The 16,896-nt window shown below is 46.3% G+C and overlaps 1 protein-coding gene across 3 annotated transcripts in view; it reads right to left on the reverse strand.

Annotated features, from left to right (window-relative positions):
- Positions 1 to 16,896, reverse strand: part of LOC105196862 (ubiquitin carboxyl-terminal hydrolase 48) — a 51,270-nt gene that overhangs the window by 24,578 nt on the left and 9,796 nt on the right. For all 3 annotated transcript variants that reach the window (XM_011163001.3, XM_039451058.1, XM_011163005.3), the window contains 2 exons: positions 9,541 to 9,648; positions 7,421 to 7,527 (listed from right to left, as the gene is read on the reverse strand). In XM_011163001.3, the coding sequence (XP_011161303.1) occupies positions 7,421 to 7,527; positions 9,541 to 9,648 (215 nt within the window). The remainder of the gene's footprint in view (positions 1 to 7,420; positions 7,528 to 9,540; positions 9,649 to 16,896) is intronic.

The raw sequence follows: 16,896 nt of genomic DNA on the forward strand, positions 1-16,896 counted from the left end.
TTGACGGCTCGGCGCGACACCGCTATTAACACCCCCGGGGGTCAGATTTCGTTGGCCTCGTCGAGCCCTCGTCGAGAGAGGATCGAGACGGCAGTTAGAAAGTCAAGTTAGAGGGTGCGCGTCGGACGGGTGGGTGGCGCGGCGATGTCGGTGGTGGCTCTTATCCCATGTATAATAGATTGCTTACGGCCGGTGAGATTAATACAGTAATTAATAATATACGGTGACCAGGGTGGTGTAAGAAGCGGCCATTGTTGCTGGCCGGACAGCACAAAAAGCGCTTCGGCCGGTCCGGAGCCAAAGCTCGTATCCGAGCGTTACTCTCAGAGCGTTACGTCATGTTCAGACAGTTTTCCGTGGCGCGGTGGGAAAGGCAAGGGGAGGAATCGTGACCCCCCGGCTGAATGCGAATTCGCGTCCACCCCCGCGTTACCGCTAATTACCGGCTCGTAGGAACCAATAAGAGAACGCTGTAAGAAGCTATTTGCCCATTAACGAGTCAAGGAGATTAACGCGGCGCGGCGCGGCGTCTCATTCGCGTATACTTTCTCTCGCGGCGAGAGAGAAGACGCGAGTTTCGCAAACGGGAGGAATAAATGTTGATCGTTGCCCCGTGTCGCAGCCACGAGCGAGGAGGGCGGATTGAAAACGATGAACGTCCGTTCACGCAGCGGCCAACTAATTTCCCCGCAACGGTAACGAAGGATAGGACGGAAGGACCCGCACGCCAAATGAATTCGAAGGTCCTCCCGTCGAATTCCTAATTACCCGCCGGCGCGGGGATATCCCGTGCGATAGGATCGTTCGCTATCGGGTTTAATCGGAAATACGAGAAGCTTAAGCTAATGAGAGATTCGTAGGGTCGCGAATGCAAATCTCTTCCGACGTACTACAAACAGTGCCTGCCTCTGCCTATTGAGAATGCTGGCCGCACTTTTCCAGCCGACCGAGAACGAACGGTCTCTCGCGGAACCGAAGGTTTCACAACGAGGAACCAATTACATTCCGTTCACATAAACTCGACTTCCCATCGTAAGAGGTACTGTGCAAAGGTATGAAACGGCTCTCGTATCAGCGTTTCGAGAGACGAGCGAGTCGGCAAAGGGATGACTTTATTGGCAAATAATACACAAAAGTGTTCGATGGCTTGAACAAGACTAAAGGGGACTCCGCGATGCGGAGGAAATCTAGAGTGTATTTCCCTAAAGTGCCATCGAAGAGCAATCAAACCATAAACGAGCGGAAACTTGCGCGATATCGACGGAAGAAGTTTCGGGAGTTCCGACGAAGAGTCAGATGCCTTCGGATTTTATTTAGACTCGGTTAAACGGCCGGCGCGGCGCTGAGAACTCGTGGGACCGCGACGTAAAACTTTTGCCAAACGACAGATACGACCGTCAAATTACGCCGTAATCACATCGCGACAATATAAATACACAAGTGAAATTTTCCTAATAAAATGTCAAATATTGTAATATTAGTGTCATTCTTTTAATATTATTTTTTACTACAAACATTATCTCTACGCTTTACGAATAAAAAGTTTAAGTAGACAGAAGATTGTATTTAAACATTTAATTCCCCTTTATAAAGTTTGATAGAGTGAAAATTTCGTCATATATATACGTATAGCGAAAAAGAGAAAATAAATGTAGCTAATGATAATGAAAATAAAATAACACAAGTAGCTAGAGTGAGATTTTATCCAATCAGATACATTTAATTGAGATGTCCGGGCAGGTTTTTTTCTACGACATTGACGAGTCGAACAAAAGTGCCCACCTACTAATCACCGTGCTAATCACACTTTGGCCGATTGACGATCATCGATCAAGGAAGGCAATTACACTGTGATTACAGATACGTTGAAATAAGTAGGCGAACCGGCAGGGATAAGGTCATTTAATCCGAACAGCTAGCGAACGGGAGGAGAAGAATCGTCAAACGAAATAGGAGCGCTGACATTCAGGCGTTAAATTGAAACGAGATATTAATACTACGGATCTCGTCATCAAGGGATTTGAATCCCTTCTCGTACAACTAGATTATTTATGTGTCAGTTCAATTATAATTGATTCCGAAAAATCAAACGAAAGAACAAAATCTTTCGTAATAGAGATGCAAACGTATCTACATATGTATCGTGAATCGTTTGAAGTCAAGGTAGAAAAAATATACGACTCGCCTCGGAAAACTCTTCGATCAAAATCGAAAGCGCGTTAAGCGAAAAGACACCGGGTTCGCTATTATATTAAAAGAGCTGAACGACTTTCATTCATAACTCCCGAGTCACCCTGTGAATGAAAGATTGATGTTCCCCCAGCCGCCGTGACTCGGCGACGAGAACCGTTCACCCTTGCCGAAATATGTTTCGAATTCTTCAGAGTTTCCGGGAGAGAGAGAGGGAGAGCGAGAGAGAGAGAGAGAGAGAGAGAGAGAAGAAGAAGAAGAAGAAGAAGAACTTCACCCCAAAGCAAGTAAATAATGACTTTGTGTTTTGTCAACTGTATTATTAAATTAATTTGAATTCGGCAGCAACAATAGCAGTAAAAATGATGTGCTTAATAAGCTAGTACATTTGTATAATTATACAATATAATTAAACGGTATACAAAAATGATAAAAAGTGGAATACATCTTTAGCCGAATGTTCTTAATTTTTTGGATCAATTCGCTCGTCAGCGAGCGCCAGTAATTGGCACCTAAAATCAACGAATCTCTCTCAAACGTGGCTTGGTGCAGGCGTCTCCGACGCGCAACGCCGACGTCGCGGTAGCCGAGGAAGATCGACATGATAATAATGATTTCGCTAACGAACGTCTTCGAGAGCCACAACAAAGTCGAGATCTAATCCTCTTACGGGATGACACCGAGCCACGGCAGCAGCGAGAGCACTCGACGGCATTACGCGCGTTTCTCTCGAGATCCGCAAAATGCGATTGTCACCCTGTGACGCGGTGCTCGAGAGAGAAAGAGAAAGATAAAGAGAAAGAGAGAGAGAGAGATGCTGCCTCCAGCGACGTTTGCAAATGAAGTACCTCGCGATGATCAACGAATACGTTAATTAAAGGCGAGATGTTTCTCCTCTACTTAGTAAATCGCCGGATTCGAAGCGACGCACACACACACACACACACAACGTAACTAGCTTCAATTTCTTCCAGGGTGCACATTTAGTGCGCATTTCTCGAATTACTCGCAAAGACGGCAATAATTTTAACTGGAGAATTTTCGTCATGCAGAGATGTTATACCGTTTTGCTGCACCGAGTCGTTTCGTCTCATCCCTTTTACGTACGATGGAATGAGCGCGACGATTGGAATACGCGCGAAGTATACATTATACGAGGTTTACGTTCGAAAACTTTTTGCGACGCGAGGGGACAAACTTGCGACGGCAGACAAAACGCAGCGGTTTAAATCAAGCGATATAGACGATTAGACACCTCCAGATTATCGAGGGTCTCCTTCTGACGGGATCGGAAGACGCGTCCCAGCGCCATTGGAAGAGGGGATCCGAGAGCGAGAGCCTTATCCTTGTTTTATCTTGTTTTCCACCCGGCCCCCCTTCCCTCCCGTTCTCCACCCTCGCGTCGCGCTCCGCACACTCCACCGCTGCCGGAGAACGAGCATCGGTCATCTAGGCGCTCCATTTAATCCTGGAGGAAAAGGACCCCCCGTAGGTCCACGGACAAGTGGGGATCTCCTTCGGGATAACAGAAGCAACGAGGGGAAGCGTTCCGAGAGACCCGGCAGCAGGATGCGCTAATTCGTCCCTGCGAAATTTGTCCTGCCCGACTTTGCTCGTTTCCTGCGCGATTACGCGAAAACGCTGCTTTTTCCGTTCCCCGCACGCTAACGTTTTCGCTAAGCCACCCTTTTCTTATCTTCTGCTTCGGCCATCGTAAAAAAAGAAAAAAAAAAAGAAAGTGTACGCAATTGTCGCGCTGACCAAAAATGAGCTGTCCATCCTCGCTCAGAGTGATACCAAATGAAATAAGTAGGTAGTATAAGCGAAGAATTAGTCCAGTTTGTTGAACCGTGGCAGAATTGTCGAGTCGAATGTAGAATCGTTTCCTCTTTCAACGGGTGGAATAGTTGAGGAGGGTTGCTTCATTCGATATTGATATTAAAACGTGATTGATCACGATTACTTTCCCTATTTCCATTGAGTGAAAGTGCGATTATCGCGGTGAGGGAGTGGGGCCCGTCGAAATAAACTCTTAATCAAACGGCAGCGCCTGCCGCCGCCGCCGCCGCCGCCGCCGCTCTAACGGTGGCATGCCTCGGGGCTGTAAGTTTTCGAGCGAAAAAGTTCCGGGTGGAAGTCAGTATCCATTACGCGGTGCAGCGACTTTGACCGCACGGCAGCACGACTCATAAGGGCATGTTCATTGGTCAGCGGATGTATATATTAAGACGTGTCCGGCGCACTTGTCGCAGGGTGGGGACAGGGGGCTAACAAATGTCTCTCCTGAATCGTTTGACCCCTTGGTAAGTTCAACCCCCTCAGGAAACTAAATCTCGAATCAAGGTCCGTCCCAGCCCCCGCCCTAGCCGCACGTTTATGGAAGGACGGACGGTCCGCTGCAGCATAGGCGACCGCATTCTCGGGGAGGGAACTAATCAGCAAATTCGTGTTCTAAATCTAAATCGCCGTCCGAATATTAATTCGAGGCCGGTCTCTCCTACCGTCGTTGCCGCCGTTGCCGCCGCCACCGCGCCGCGCCACGCCGGTTTCTCTGCCTCCTCCCGGTCTGTCTGCCCCGCGTGCACGGTTTTCTTGGTCTCGCTCACTCGTTCGTCATTGGTTTTGCGATACAACCAGTGCCGTACCTACGCCACGGACACGCCTGATTTGTGGTACCGCCTGGCGCCTAAGCGATATTTACGAGCGACGTTTCGGAGAAACGAAACGGCAAGCGGCAACGCGCCGCTCGCCTTTCTAGAATCAGCTTCAATCCGGCGTGTAAAGACGCTCCGGAAGATAATCGCGCGATTTACATAATTGCCGATGCACCATTCGAAAGAAATCTAGTTCTTTGACTCGCATTATTTCCTTTCAAACGCGAAGCGTATTTTCACGACAACTCATACAACATAAAAATAAAAATCAATCTACAGGATAAATTGAAAAAAATGCATGATAAGTTTGAATTTTCGATTAAAGCGTTCAAACGAGAACGGAGATCGATAACTCATAAGATTCGCTTTACGTTTAAAGCAAACCTTACGAATTAATTCGAAATGAATTCTAGCATACATTAATTAACGCATCGCTCGTTTGAATATCATGCAGATCATCTGCTTTGATTAAAGTTCTCGAGGTCCAACGAGTGAGATGTCTCGTGTTGAGACGTGGACCACGGTTAATGCCTATGCCTTGCCGAGGCATTAACAAACGAGCCACGAAGCGTTTCTTTCCCTCCGCTTAGGTTTTCCAGCGTCGTCGTCGTCGTCATTGAGTCGATCGGAGGAGCAACGAGGCACAGAGGGTGGTATTCAATCGCGTCACCTCCGGTTCTGTCAACTGGCGAGCGGGCGGCCTGCGACGGGGGTGTCGGGAGTAGCCGGGTGATTGATACGAGGTTGGACGGTGCCTAATGTTCCTCCACGATCGAGGGAGACGGTGGACAGAAGGGGGAGAAAGAGAGCGGGAAAAGGGAATCCTTGGAGGCTTTAAGAGTAGCACGACCGGCTAGGACTCGTTAGTCAGGGCCGTATCAGTCACCAAAAGCAACCCCCCATTTTTTGCGCCTGGCAATCCGTCCCCCTCCCTCTCACGCCCTGCACCCTCCCCGAGGCCCTTCCTGTCCGCAAAGCGCGTCCTCGAAATAAGCTAGATCACTCGTATGTTCTTCCTCGCTTCGTGCTGTTGAATGTCGTCGACATCGGGAAGTGAAGATGATTCAGTGAAAACGTTAGAGACATGCTCACGAAAATGAATGTAATATGAGAAATAGATTTAAAAGTTTTCCGAAAATTTGAGCACTCGATTCTCCTCGTACGTTTACACTGACGCACGGATCACTATTCGCAATTAGGTGATCACGATTAACGTTAAACATACGTATCGTTATCTCAACATTTGCACGCCCGCAAAATTGTCGTGTTAAACGACTCTAAACATCTCCATTTGGATGACGGACTTGTCGGTGTCCCGACCGTGATACCGGCCATTCGATTCGCCGTCAACGAGAGGCGAGGTCTTTGCAATTCAGATGTTGTTGTCGTCGTCGTCGTCGTCGTCGTCATCGGCGGCGGCGACGGCGGCGACAGCGGTGGCGGTCGCGTAGCTTCCCGTCTTTCTAAAGAAACCGGAGGAGCGCCTTGACAAATGCCCCGGAAAAAAAAGATGGCGCACTCGCGACCGAAAGACGGACAAGACAATGGGATGTTTAGAGATCCCGGTTCTTCGCGCACACGATAAACGCCGTGCGTCCTCGGCGGCCAGCACGAGGCGGGACGTGAGCGTCGTGCCCCTTCTCGCATCACCGGTCCCCCGGGTGTTACCGTCGGAACCCAATTTGCCTGCCAAGACGGCCGACAAGGATCGCTCCTTGTCCGAGGAAGCGCCGCGCGACACGCGCCCCGAAGAACTTGAATGAATCTCGATCGCTCCCTCGAAACGTACGCACGTACGCGCTCCATTCTTCATCCTGACCACCCGTTCCGAGTTTGCACGAGCAATTGTCAACTTTCGACGAATCGTACGATCTTAAAATTCATCAAATTCGTAAAATTTAATTAAAGAAAAAAAAAAGCCGATCGTGCGTGATCGACGAAACAAAGACGTCGAAGGAATAAACACCCCGAGAACGGTACGTCGCGTGAAACGGTCGGAGGGAAAGAGGGGGAACGAGAAACTTTTGAGAGGGCCATTTGCGGCCGTCTCACCCGCCGTATCCCCGGCGTGGCGCTGCTTTTTCTGCCAGTTAATTTTCAGGATACTTCTTAATTATAATGAGACACTTTGGGGCCTGGAGGAGAAGCCAACTGAGAAGATGGGGAACGGAGGGGGAGAGGGGGGGGGGATTTATGTAAATCGGAGGCTAATGTCTTCTGGCATTATTCCTTGGGTTAGGTTGGGAAAGAGGCGGAGTAGGAAGCTCATGGTAGCGACACACACGTACGTTCTCCGTCTATCTGTATAAGATATATCGCTAAACGCGAACCCGGCCAAGCGCAACTTTTATATCATGGTTATTATCGGCGAATATCTTACGCACGTGCGTTGAAGAAGTCGTTCAACAATAAAATGCCGCGAAGCGAAAAAAAAAAGTCAATCTGTACAACGGTATATCGTGATACTTAAAAGTATCGCGATTGAAGCCATCATCGCGAGCGGTCTACGAACGATCCAGTGAACAATCCATCGCAATTCTCTATCTCTTGTACGTTACAAAAGCGTTTGTACTCACCGGGATTCGTCTGATAGTCATCGCCAGTCTTCCTTATGACAATGGGATAGTCGGCCTCGTAGAATTGTATAAGCTTCGACCATTCCTCCGCGGTTACTATACTATATCTGTAACAAATAATATATCGTTGCAATTCTGACCAAGGGCCAAACTTGTACGGTAAAGTTTTCAATATTTATAACGGAGTATTATTCGTGGAAACACACCAGAGAGGAGAGAGAGAGAGAGAGAGAGAGAGAGAGAAATGGAGAGAAAGAGAGAGAAAGTACGATTGGACGAGAGACGTATTTGCAAGATGGAATTTGCGATTTTCCGACAACGCCGTAGAATCCGTAATGCTTTTTGCATCGTCTCCCTTAATTATACCGCAAATTAGAAATTTCTTGCTGTACCACGGCTCCAGCTTTTTGCCCTTGCAATTGTTCGCTCGATCCTGGCATGGTTCCTGAACCTCGTATCGCGAGAGAATCTCGCGTTAGTACGCAATCAATAATATTTCGCGAACTACCGCGCTATTAATATCCACAATTTCAAAACTGTCTATCCTCGGAGCAGGGCCGAGAGATCATACGATCGCCAGTCATCATTTAATTGATCGGATAAAATTTACATAAGCGTAACATTGTATAAGACATTAATTAAGCATGCGTATAAATGCAACGTGTGAACAAGCACCTTGGCGATCCAGACTTATTCGCGTTTCGCGATTTTATATCACGATTGATAAAAGATGTTAAATAAAAAATACATCTACGATAAATACATATACAAGAGATATACGAGACATATATCAATGATCGATCAATCATGCGTGATTAAGACGGCCACCCGATACAGATGGTAATTGGCGCGATCGTTTGTCCCTCGATAGAACCGTGGACGATTATACAGCAACGCGACTCGCAATACGAAAACGAAAGAGAAGCCCGGTACGGTACGAAACGATGATGACTCGACCGATAATTAGTTGCGCGACATTAATTTCGATTCAGCGCAATATGCCGCGCGGTCTCATTTGAATTTTCACGGGGGCAAAAACGCGCGGACGAGCTTGTCGTCTCTCCTGTGTATTTGCCTAACGCCCGAATAATGGTGGATGCATCGAGGAGAGACGATGAAAGGAGGAGAAGAGGGGAGAAATCGAAGTAGAAAAAATATACACTAGCCAGACTACGCAGCGTTTCACGAATTTCTCTCTCTCTCTCTCTCTCTCTCTCTCTCTCTCTCTCTCTCTGGCACGCGTTTTTTACTGCATCATCTTCGAGCTGAATAAACCGTCTCGAACGTAATCTTATATTCTTGACGCATAAAAAATGATACAGACACTGTTAAATATTACTAATTGTAAATATATCAAGAGTACAAGAAATAGTAAATAATATACTAGAGGATAAAATATTAGCGATTCAGGTAATAACAAAAAACATGTTTATGAAAATTTATCCGCTACGAATTAAGAAATACATCCTGCGAAAAATTTGGAATAATCCACTTTTCGTCACACGAATAGATTTATAGATATGCACGTCGCACACAATACCTAAATCAATCGCATTTTCAAATGTATGTAAATGTATAATAAACGATATGATAACTGTGAGGAAGCAAACAGTGAATATTCCTGACAGATACGAAGGAGGGAGAGGAAACAAGATGGCAAAAATGATTTTTTAACGGTCTTCTCGCCGAGACGGTGGAAAAGCGGACGACTTAAGCCGGCGGCTATCTTAGGCAGATAGTGGACAATGGTTTAGCATAATGGTCGGGGGATGTTGGATGGCGCGTTGGCCCCGGGGGCGTGCGAGTGACATTTTCGCGTATCCATCACGTCACGGGGGCCGAGGAACGAGAGCGGGGGCCAGGAGAAGGAGCGAAAGGCGTGCCAGGAGGTCACGCACTTTCGCTTTATAATATAGTGTCCTTCGAGAAATTCCCGCCAAGGAAAAGTGGCCGAAACCTCGGCGAGCCGCTCTCCGTGTCCCTCAAGCGCGATTGACTTTATTTCCCCTACCGAAATACGATTCTCCTCCGCAGGCATCGCGCGCGCACGACGAGTGTAACGAGGCGTGCAAACACGTATTTCAAACAAGCATGTTGGGAGATACACAGCGGGTACTTACAGTTCGTTGTTAATTCTGGGCGAATGCAGGAATCCTTTATGATCCTCGCAGAGGAGCGACGCATTCTGGATGCCTGTCGGCGATGTTCTCGAGTAAATCTCCGTGTATCTGAAACCGAGAAATATACACAGGAACGTTAAGTAACTATCGTTAAACCGGAAACGACGTCACATCGTCAACATCCAACAAATAATTCTAGCGCGCGTCTCGCGAACAAAATAACAAATGTACAAGCTTCGAGATTTACCTTAAAAAATCTGTAACGATTTTTCGAAAAAAATATTCTATTTTCATAATTTTCAAACATCTCTATCCATACGATTATAATTCATCATTAATTATCCGATTTAATTAATATAATATAAATTATTAAACTAATATAGATTTAAATAATATGTAAACGGCAAATTTTTTTTTACGATGCTCTACCTTGCGTGACGCAGTAAATTAGTATGGAAAAAAAAATTTCTCATTTGTGGGTTCTGTTACTCGAGGTCCGCTCGAAAAATTCCAAATGTCTCTGTAGCTGCGAGCGAGCTAAACGTTCTCGATAATGCGAGCCCGTCCGTGACACGATCTCACGGATTACGGACCAGAAAGACGACAACGAGAACGACGACGACGGCGGCGGCGAACGTTTCCTTCGGGACTTTCCGGAGGTGATGTTTAGGGGACGGGGTTGTGCATCATTTTTCACATACCACAAGGGGGCGGATGGTTTTTGCCATCCCCCTAGCCGACGACCATCCAGATAATGCTCTTAAAGACGGATATCTCTCGCGAAGCGAGCCAGGTACGCTGTCATACGTTTCTACCGCGGGAATAGAACGGAAATCCTTTTAAATTTAAATGTTGAGATACCTGATGCGGGAAAATCTGGAGATATACAAATCGAACGTAACCTGATTAAAATGCAAACTAATCTTGAAGATCTCAGATCAATTAAAAAATGATTTCAAAACATTTCGTTCAGATACCGCAAATAGCTTAATCTGAAGAGGCAGAATATATATTTGGGATTTCAACTAAAAATTAAAAATATTATTAACAAGTATAGAATATAAAATAAAAATCCGTCGTTCAATCTCGTCTAGTTCAAGCTCGATTTAAATCCGGGCAACGCAGATCGAAAGCTCAGAGAACGATATTCTGGATTTGCGACGCCGCACAAAGGGAAACTTCAAAATGAGATGAAAAATATCGGAGATACATCGGAGTAGCCCTGAGAGAACTCGCGAGGTATCGACACGCTTTGCGGCAAGGCGACTGTTCGAAGCCGTAGTTTAAAAATGTCCCTTTTCCCGCGCACCCCGAACACCCCCGAGCACCCCAAGCGCGCGTTTTCCAGAAGCGAATGCGCGTATTAATTATGAGCCTTGTTCAAACAGTAGAACAGAGGAACGCCGCGCGGCAGGAGCGTACGGTGCCGCGGAGGGTGGTGGTCACCCTTATTACGGTCGAAGCCGGGACACCCCCCGGTTTCTATGTCCCTCCGTTTCCCTGTCTCTCTCTTCCCATCCTCTCTCGCCCGCTTTTTTATTTCTGCTTCGAGGCTTTGTTTAACTTCTGTCGCGAAATTTTTCCGCCCCGCAACGATTATTGCTCCCCGGAGATCGTGGAGATGGAGGAGGAAAACAGGATTCGGTTGCGGACTTTCCTGCCTTCGGACGACGACGTAGGGATGCAGCAACGTATCAACGATACACGTAGCCGTGCACGAAAACGTTCGGAAAAATCGCATCTTCGGCAAAAGGATTAAGGTTTTATTGTACGTTATTTTCCAGAAGCTGAAATCATACATCTTCATTTATAAGGGGGGAGAAAAAAAAACGAGAGCAGAGAGCAAAAACGTGCGAGTTTGGCGAGTCCAAGAATGTCGGTTATACTTGAGCAATTATAGCTGCTCCTGACATACAGAGAACAGTCATGGTGAATTGTTAGTCGGCTTCGGTAGCGAAAGAATTAACGAAGGCGTTGGTACAGCAGCGGCAAGGTCCGAACGAACGAGTTGCGGATCGTTCGACGGGGGAAAAACACTCGAGCCGAGTCATTGTGGTCGGCAACTTATTGTTCGATACCGGTGCATAATATCCTGTTCTATGCACGAACGAACCTAGTGACAGCATCATTGTGGATGGCCTTAATCAACCGAGACGACCGAATCTCGCGCGGTACTGGGCCAGTCCTTGCGAAAGAAAACGAATCATTACACGAATACAATCCGAGAACCGGATTACAATAATGCAAGAAGAAAATGTGCTGAAATGTAGATAAAACTGACAAGTTTCTACACTATTCATTAATATAATTGCCGACGGTAATTTTCCTTCTTTTACTTTATAACACTGTACTAGTGTACTATAATTCCATTCCATTAAAAAAATAATGCAAGTTATCATTTATATATTACATGAAAAATATATTATCTATGTTTAAAATTGGAAAAGTATTAAAAAAATTAACTATATAAATTACGTACGTTCTTTTACGATTTATATATTTTTACATTTTGTGCGATCTATATTTATACGTTTTGCTCCATTGTTTTCTCCATTGTCTCTCGCGTTGCAATATTGGCAACGCCCAAGCCACTAAATGACAGGCGTTGTCATGGGTGCGTATATGTAGCTTTATCGTGCCTGGATTCTATACTCCCGTCTTTCTATTCGCGCACGTACGTACGGGCCAAGAAAAATTCGTTCCGATATAATCCGTCTCTCTCTCTCTCTCTCTCTCTCTCTCTCTCTCTCTCTCTGGTCTGGCCTTCCTTTCGCTCTTCGCGCATTCGCTCGTTCGACGAAACGATCCCGCGCTCCTTCTCGCGCGCGCATTCCTCTCCAACAGAAATAAATCTTATGTTTTCGCGTATAAGCGGCCTTTTAATATCACCACCCTTGATTTACCGCCGCAGACCGTGCATCTCCACGCATAAGAGAGGCCGAGAGCCAAGCTCCCCGCATGTTCCACTGACATTTGTCTTCCGGCAACCCCGAGACCCAAAACGAGTGTCCCTAGGTTTTCCCTGATTTAGCGCTCCTCTGTCAGTATTTGACTAGATGATTCTCGATCTCTCCGGAGAGATTGCCGCTCTTGTCAACGAATTATTGGCCGCGTTCGAACTAATGGATCGGCACAAACGCTTACGAATTTTCATTTGCGTCAGTCGAACAAAGGACCAGCTATTATCATTACTGAATACCAATTACCATTTCAAATTTCTCAAGTTAAATATTGCTATATAGATAATTTAATTGTAGAGAAATAATCGAAACTGCAAAATTCAAATTTACATTTTGATGTAATCGTTGTATGTCTTAGTCGTGATTTCGTACACGTTTAACAAATTCGCCATTTACTTTCTTTTTTAAATAAAATCACGACAAATGTATTTCCAATCTTCATACTTGCAAGAATAAAATGTCAACGAGATTCAACGAACGATAGACGCTGCAAGATGCATCCTACGCGTCCGCTACAGCATCCGGTTATGCAGCTCCGGACGCCGAGTGCATTGGAGCGTTGCGGTCATTACAAGAGGGCCCCTACGTGTCCGTGGTAAAAGGTCCTCGGTGTGTCCGAGTATTAAAAAAGGAATCCCAAAAGCCAGTCGTCAGATAGATGGCGAAAGAGCGGGAGAAGCGGAGCGCGAGAGGGGAAGAAGGGCAGAGCAAGAGAAAAACAATGTTGCTGCCGGTTACCGCGGGACACTCAGGAAAAATAAGAGAACAACGTTGCGAGCCCGCGTATGTCCACGCTGATCATGAGAAACGAACCGACGCGACGAGACAAACCGTTGATGTACATCAACGGACTTTCCCGTTGCCGAATAGATGCGGTGGACTTGGATTTCCGCCGGTGCCACACGCAAATGTCGTTCCCAAGGAAAATAATAATTCGTATAAATACAAACGAGAGAAATGTACTTAGCACACAGGGAAAGAAGAGCGAAACAAATTTTTTTAAGTAAAAAAAAAAAAGAAAAAACGTAGATATTTATATCCTACATATCCCGTATAAATATCTTTCGATTTTTCTACGGAAGATTCTAAATAGGCTAACTGTTATTAATAGCATCCTCCTTTTCGATGTTCGATTTACGGAACAGGGGGATAATCGAGCGATGCGTGAAAAGACGAACGTATCGCAAATGTTCGTATATTTCGTTCGCGATTGATCGACGCGTAACTGTACGGCTTCGTTTCTAAAGAGGAAAAAAAAAAAAACAACCAATGGCTGTCGAGTTATTGCAAAAGCTAGCATGACTTCGACATATGTCCAGGAGGTAGTGGTGATTCAATACAGAACATTCCGACCCAAGTTCGTGACGCGCCCGCGGCATGAAGAACCGATCTTCGCTACTCCTCCATCGTCAAGGTGGGTTTACAAACTTTGCTTGTAACGAGGCTCTTCGTTAACGGTACGGGAAGCAATAATCGCGTGAATTGTAGTCAGTCAATTCGCATTCCGTGAGCTATCGACTCGATACATAGGAGGAGCAACGGTATTTTTGGAAGTTTGAAAGTCGAAAGTCACGATGATACTTGGGTCTCGAAGAATCTGATAGGATTATTTCCTCAGTTGTTTGAAAACAATGTATTTAAATAAGATGCACAGGGTTACCAGTGCGGAAATATCATTATCGGATTAAAAACATTTAAAAAGAAAGAAATAAAAAAGAAGAATCACCTAAATTCTGCCGTTTTACACGTTTCTTCCATTCTCGCAATTCCTGGAAAGAGGAAAGCGCATCATCATCATCATCATCATCATCATCATCATCATCATCATCATCATCACGACTACGGACTGTCCGATTACTAGAGAAAATTCTCGAACCTTCGTTAAGTGATCCGGAGTCAGTGCCGCGCGACCGCTGAAATCGCCCGAGACCGAAAGAGGCGAGCAGTGCGGCGCGGCGCAGCGGCATAATACCGCGAAGAGCGAGAATGCGAAAGGTGAGGGAGAAAGAGAGAAGGACAATAGCCGGGCAAAGGAGGAAGATCGCGGCGAGCATAATGCGAGCAAGGAGTCTTCGATCGTTGTCAGCGGGCGGAAGCCAGCCGGCCGGCCGCCGCCGCCGCCGCCGCGCGCGGCTCGGCTCGGCTCGGCTCGGCACAGCACGGCACGGCACGGCGGTGCGCGCTAGAATAACGAAAGCTAATTATGCGCTCGGCTCGAAAAAGGGGAATCACTGCAAAAACCGTCGATAATCGACATCCTGCCGCAGTCCGTCGGTCAACAGGACTACCGCCGGTGTAACTTCAGACCTCCTCCTCCTCCTCCTCCTCCTCTTCCTTCTTCTTCTCCACGTTGTTTCCCTTCCCTTCCCTGCCCCGCGCGAGGACTATCCCGCGCGACCGAAGATCCTCTCCCCCTCTGAGCAAACAAGAAGACCGACCGGAGGCTTTCGCCGATGTAATAAAAAGGGGGTCCGTGGAGGATGCTCCGCTTCTGGTTGTCCGCGGCCAGCCTCGCTATGCAGGATACATTATTATCGAGAGGCGCAAAGATATGCAACGTGTTTAATTGGTGGAAAGTAAAGAACGAACGAAAAAAAAATCAGCGCGCAGATCGATGATCAAAGACCGCTCCAACACATACGAAGTACAGCGAGGTAGCTGTAAAGTGTGAATAATGCACTAATTCACTGCCTCGCTGCCGATTGAAAGATGCGGATTGAAAGATTTTAAGAAGTGTGAATCATTTGATCGAAGGACACGTGAACAAAGAGTCGAGTTAACTCGCAACAATCGAAAGTAGCGATCTATCGATCGCCTGATCGCATCGCGCTTAACTTGTTCCACGAGGATAAGCGGATGAATTAATAGGAGAGTATGGAAAAAAAAATTCTGCAAGTCAATTCCTACGTCGTCCCTATAAACGTGAGTTTTCTCTAACATAGTCCGGTATAGGAAGTCCGACGATAAGCGAAGTCAACAGCGAAGAGGACCCGTCGTTGATAACTCTATAAGCCAGTTGTAATGTAATGCGAGTCTGCCATACGAGTTACAATATACTATAACGCGTGTCCGTTGGCCGTTTGAACGCATTGCACTTGCGGGGGCACTGCCGCTGGTTGCAAGGAGGATCGTTGCGCCGGCTAAGTTCTTGGTTTTTTTGCCGGATCTCTCAATACCGATCAAGCGTTCCCGATCGGGGAACAACACGCGTAGGTTGCTAGCCAGGCGTGACCACTGGGCTACCGCGATACACCACGAAAAAACGCAGCCACCCGCCATGCTTGGTTGCTCCCGTCTATTTACATTGGCACCGAGAGTCGGCAGGATGAACGTGCTCCCCGATATTCCCCAATCTCCCATACACCCTCCCCCGGAATGAAATCACGATCGTTCGAAAAGTTGACGGGTTCGAGTGTAGCAGGTAAGCAGTCGATAATTAAAGACACGAGGCAGCACGCAGAAATTTAGATAAGGTCATCGTGATGCACGATAATTAGATGAATTTAGATAAGACTGTCGGGATGCATGATAATGAAAAAAAAGACAAACAACGAAATTACGAGCAGAAAATATACGGAATATCATTAGAAGCAGTCTTGTAATTAATTATAAAATTGCAAAAGATATTCAAAGTGATTACTGCGCCGTGCCAAAGATTCAAGACAGCCGGTTCTTTACGTAAGATAAATCTTTGCTTATGTTTCATTAATGATTGAAAGACTTCAAGCTCTTCACATTCTTGTGAAATCTACGACTTCCTACGAAAAAAAAATTAAGATATTACGAGTGAACTTTTCAAACATGTGATATCAAATTATAGGATACGCTCCTCAAACTTTACTTACTTTACGCAAACGTCGCAAGAAATTCTTGTCAGAATATATTAGGCATCGATGAAAACGCAAGTTAGGCACTTAGGAACGCGAAAAGCGTATCAAATTGATAAAATTTTTATATGAATCTACCGTTAGCCATATTTGTAGAAAACTGCGGGAAAACGTAGGTAGAATAGCGATCTACGCAGACCTTAGATGAAGAGAATATGACGAGGAAAGGAGGAAGGGGGGAAAGAGAAAGAGAGAGGCGGGCGAAACGTTCAGCTCGCTTTACCGAGCACTGATGATAGTTTTTGCTCGGTAAGATTTTTTGCTTCTACCCCCGCGGCCACCCCCAAGGGTGGATGATATATGACCGCCCCCGAGACACTGGCCACCCCCGGGAGAATGAGGAATAGAGGTGGAGAAAGAGGAAGAGAGAGGGAGGACACATCCTGATTCCGAAAGAATTCTTTCCACGCGTAGAGCGTGCGTTTGCGAATATACGAATCGAATTATCGACGAAAATAATACAGATCGATTAAAGGACCTTGCCCGTTTCCGCCCATGTCGTATTTGTG

Source organism: Solenopsis invicta, chromosome 6, assembly GCF_016802725.1.
Source record: "Solenopsis invicta isolate M01_SB chromosome 6, UNIL_Sinv_3.0, whole genome shotgun sequence".
NCBI lineage: Eukaryota > Metazoa > Arthropoda > Insecta > Hymenoptera > Formicidae > Solenopsis > Solenopsis invicta.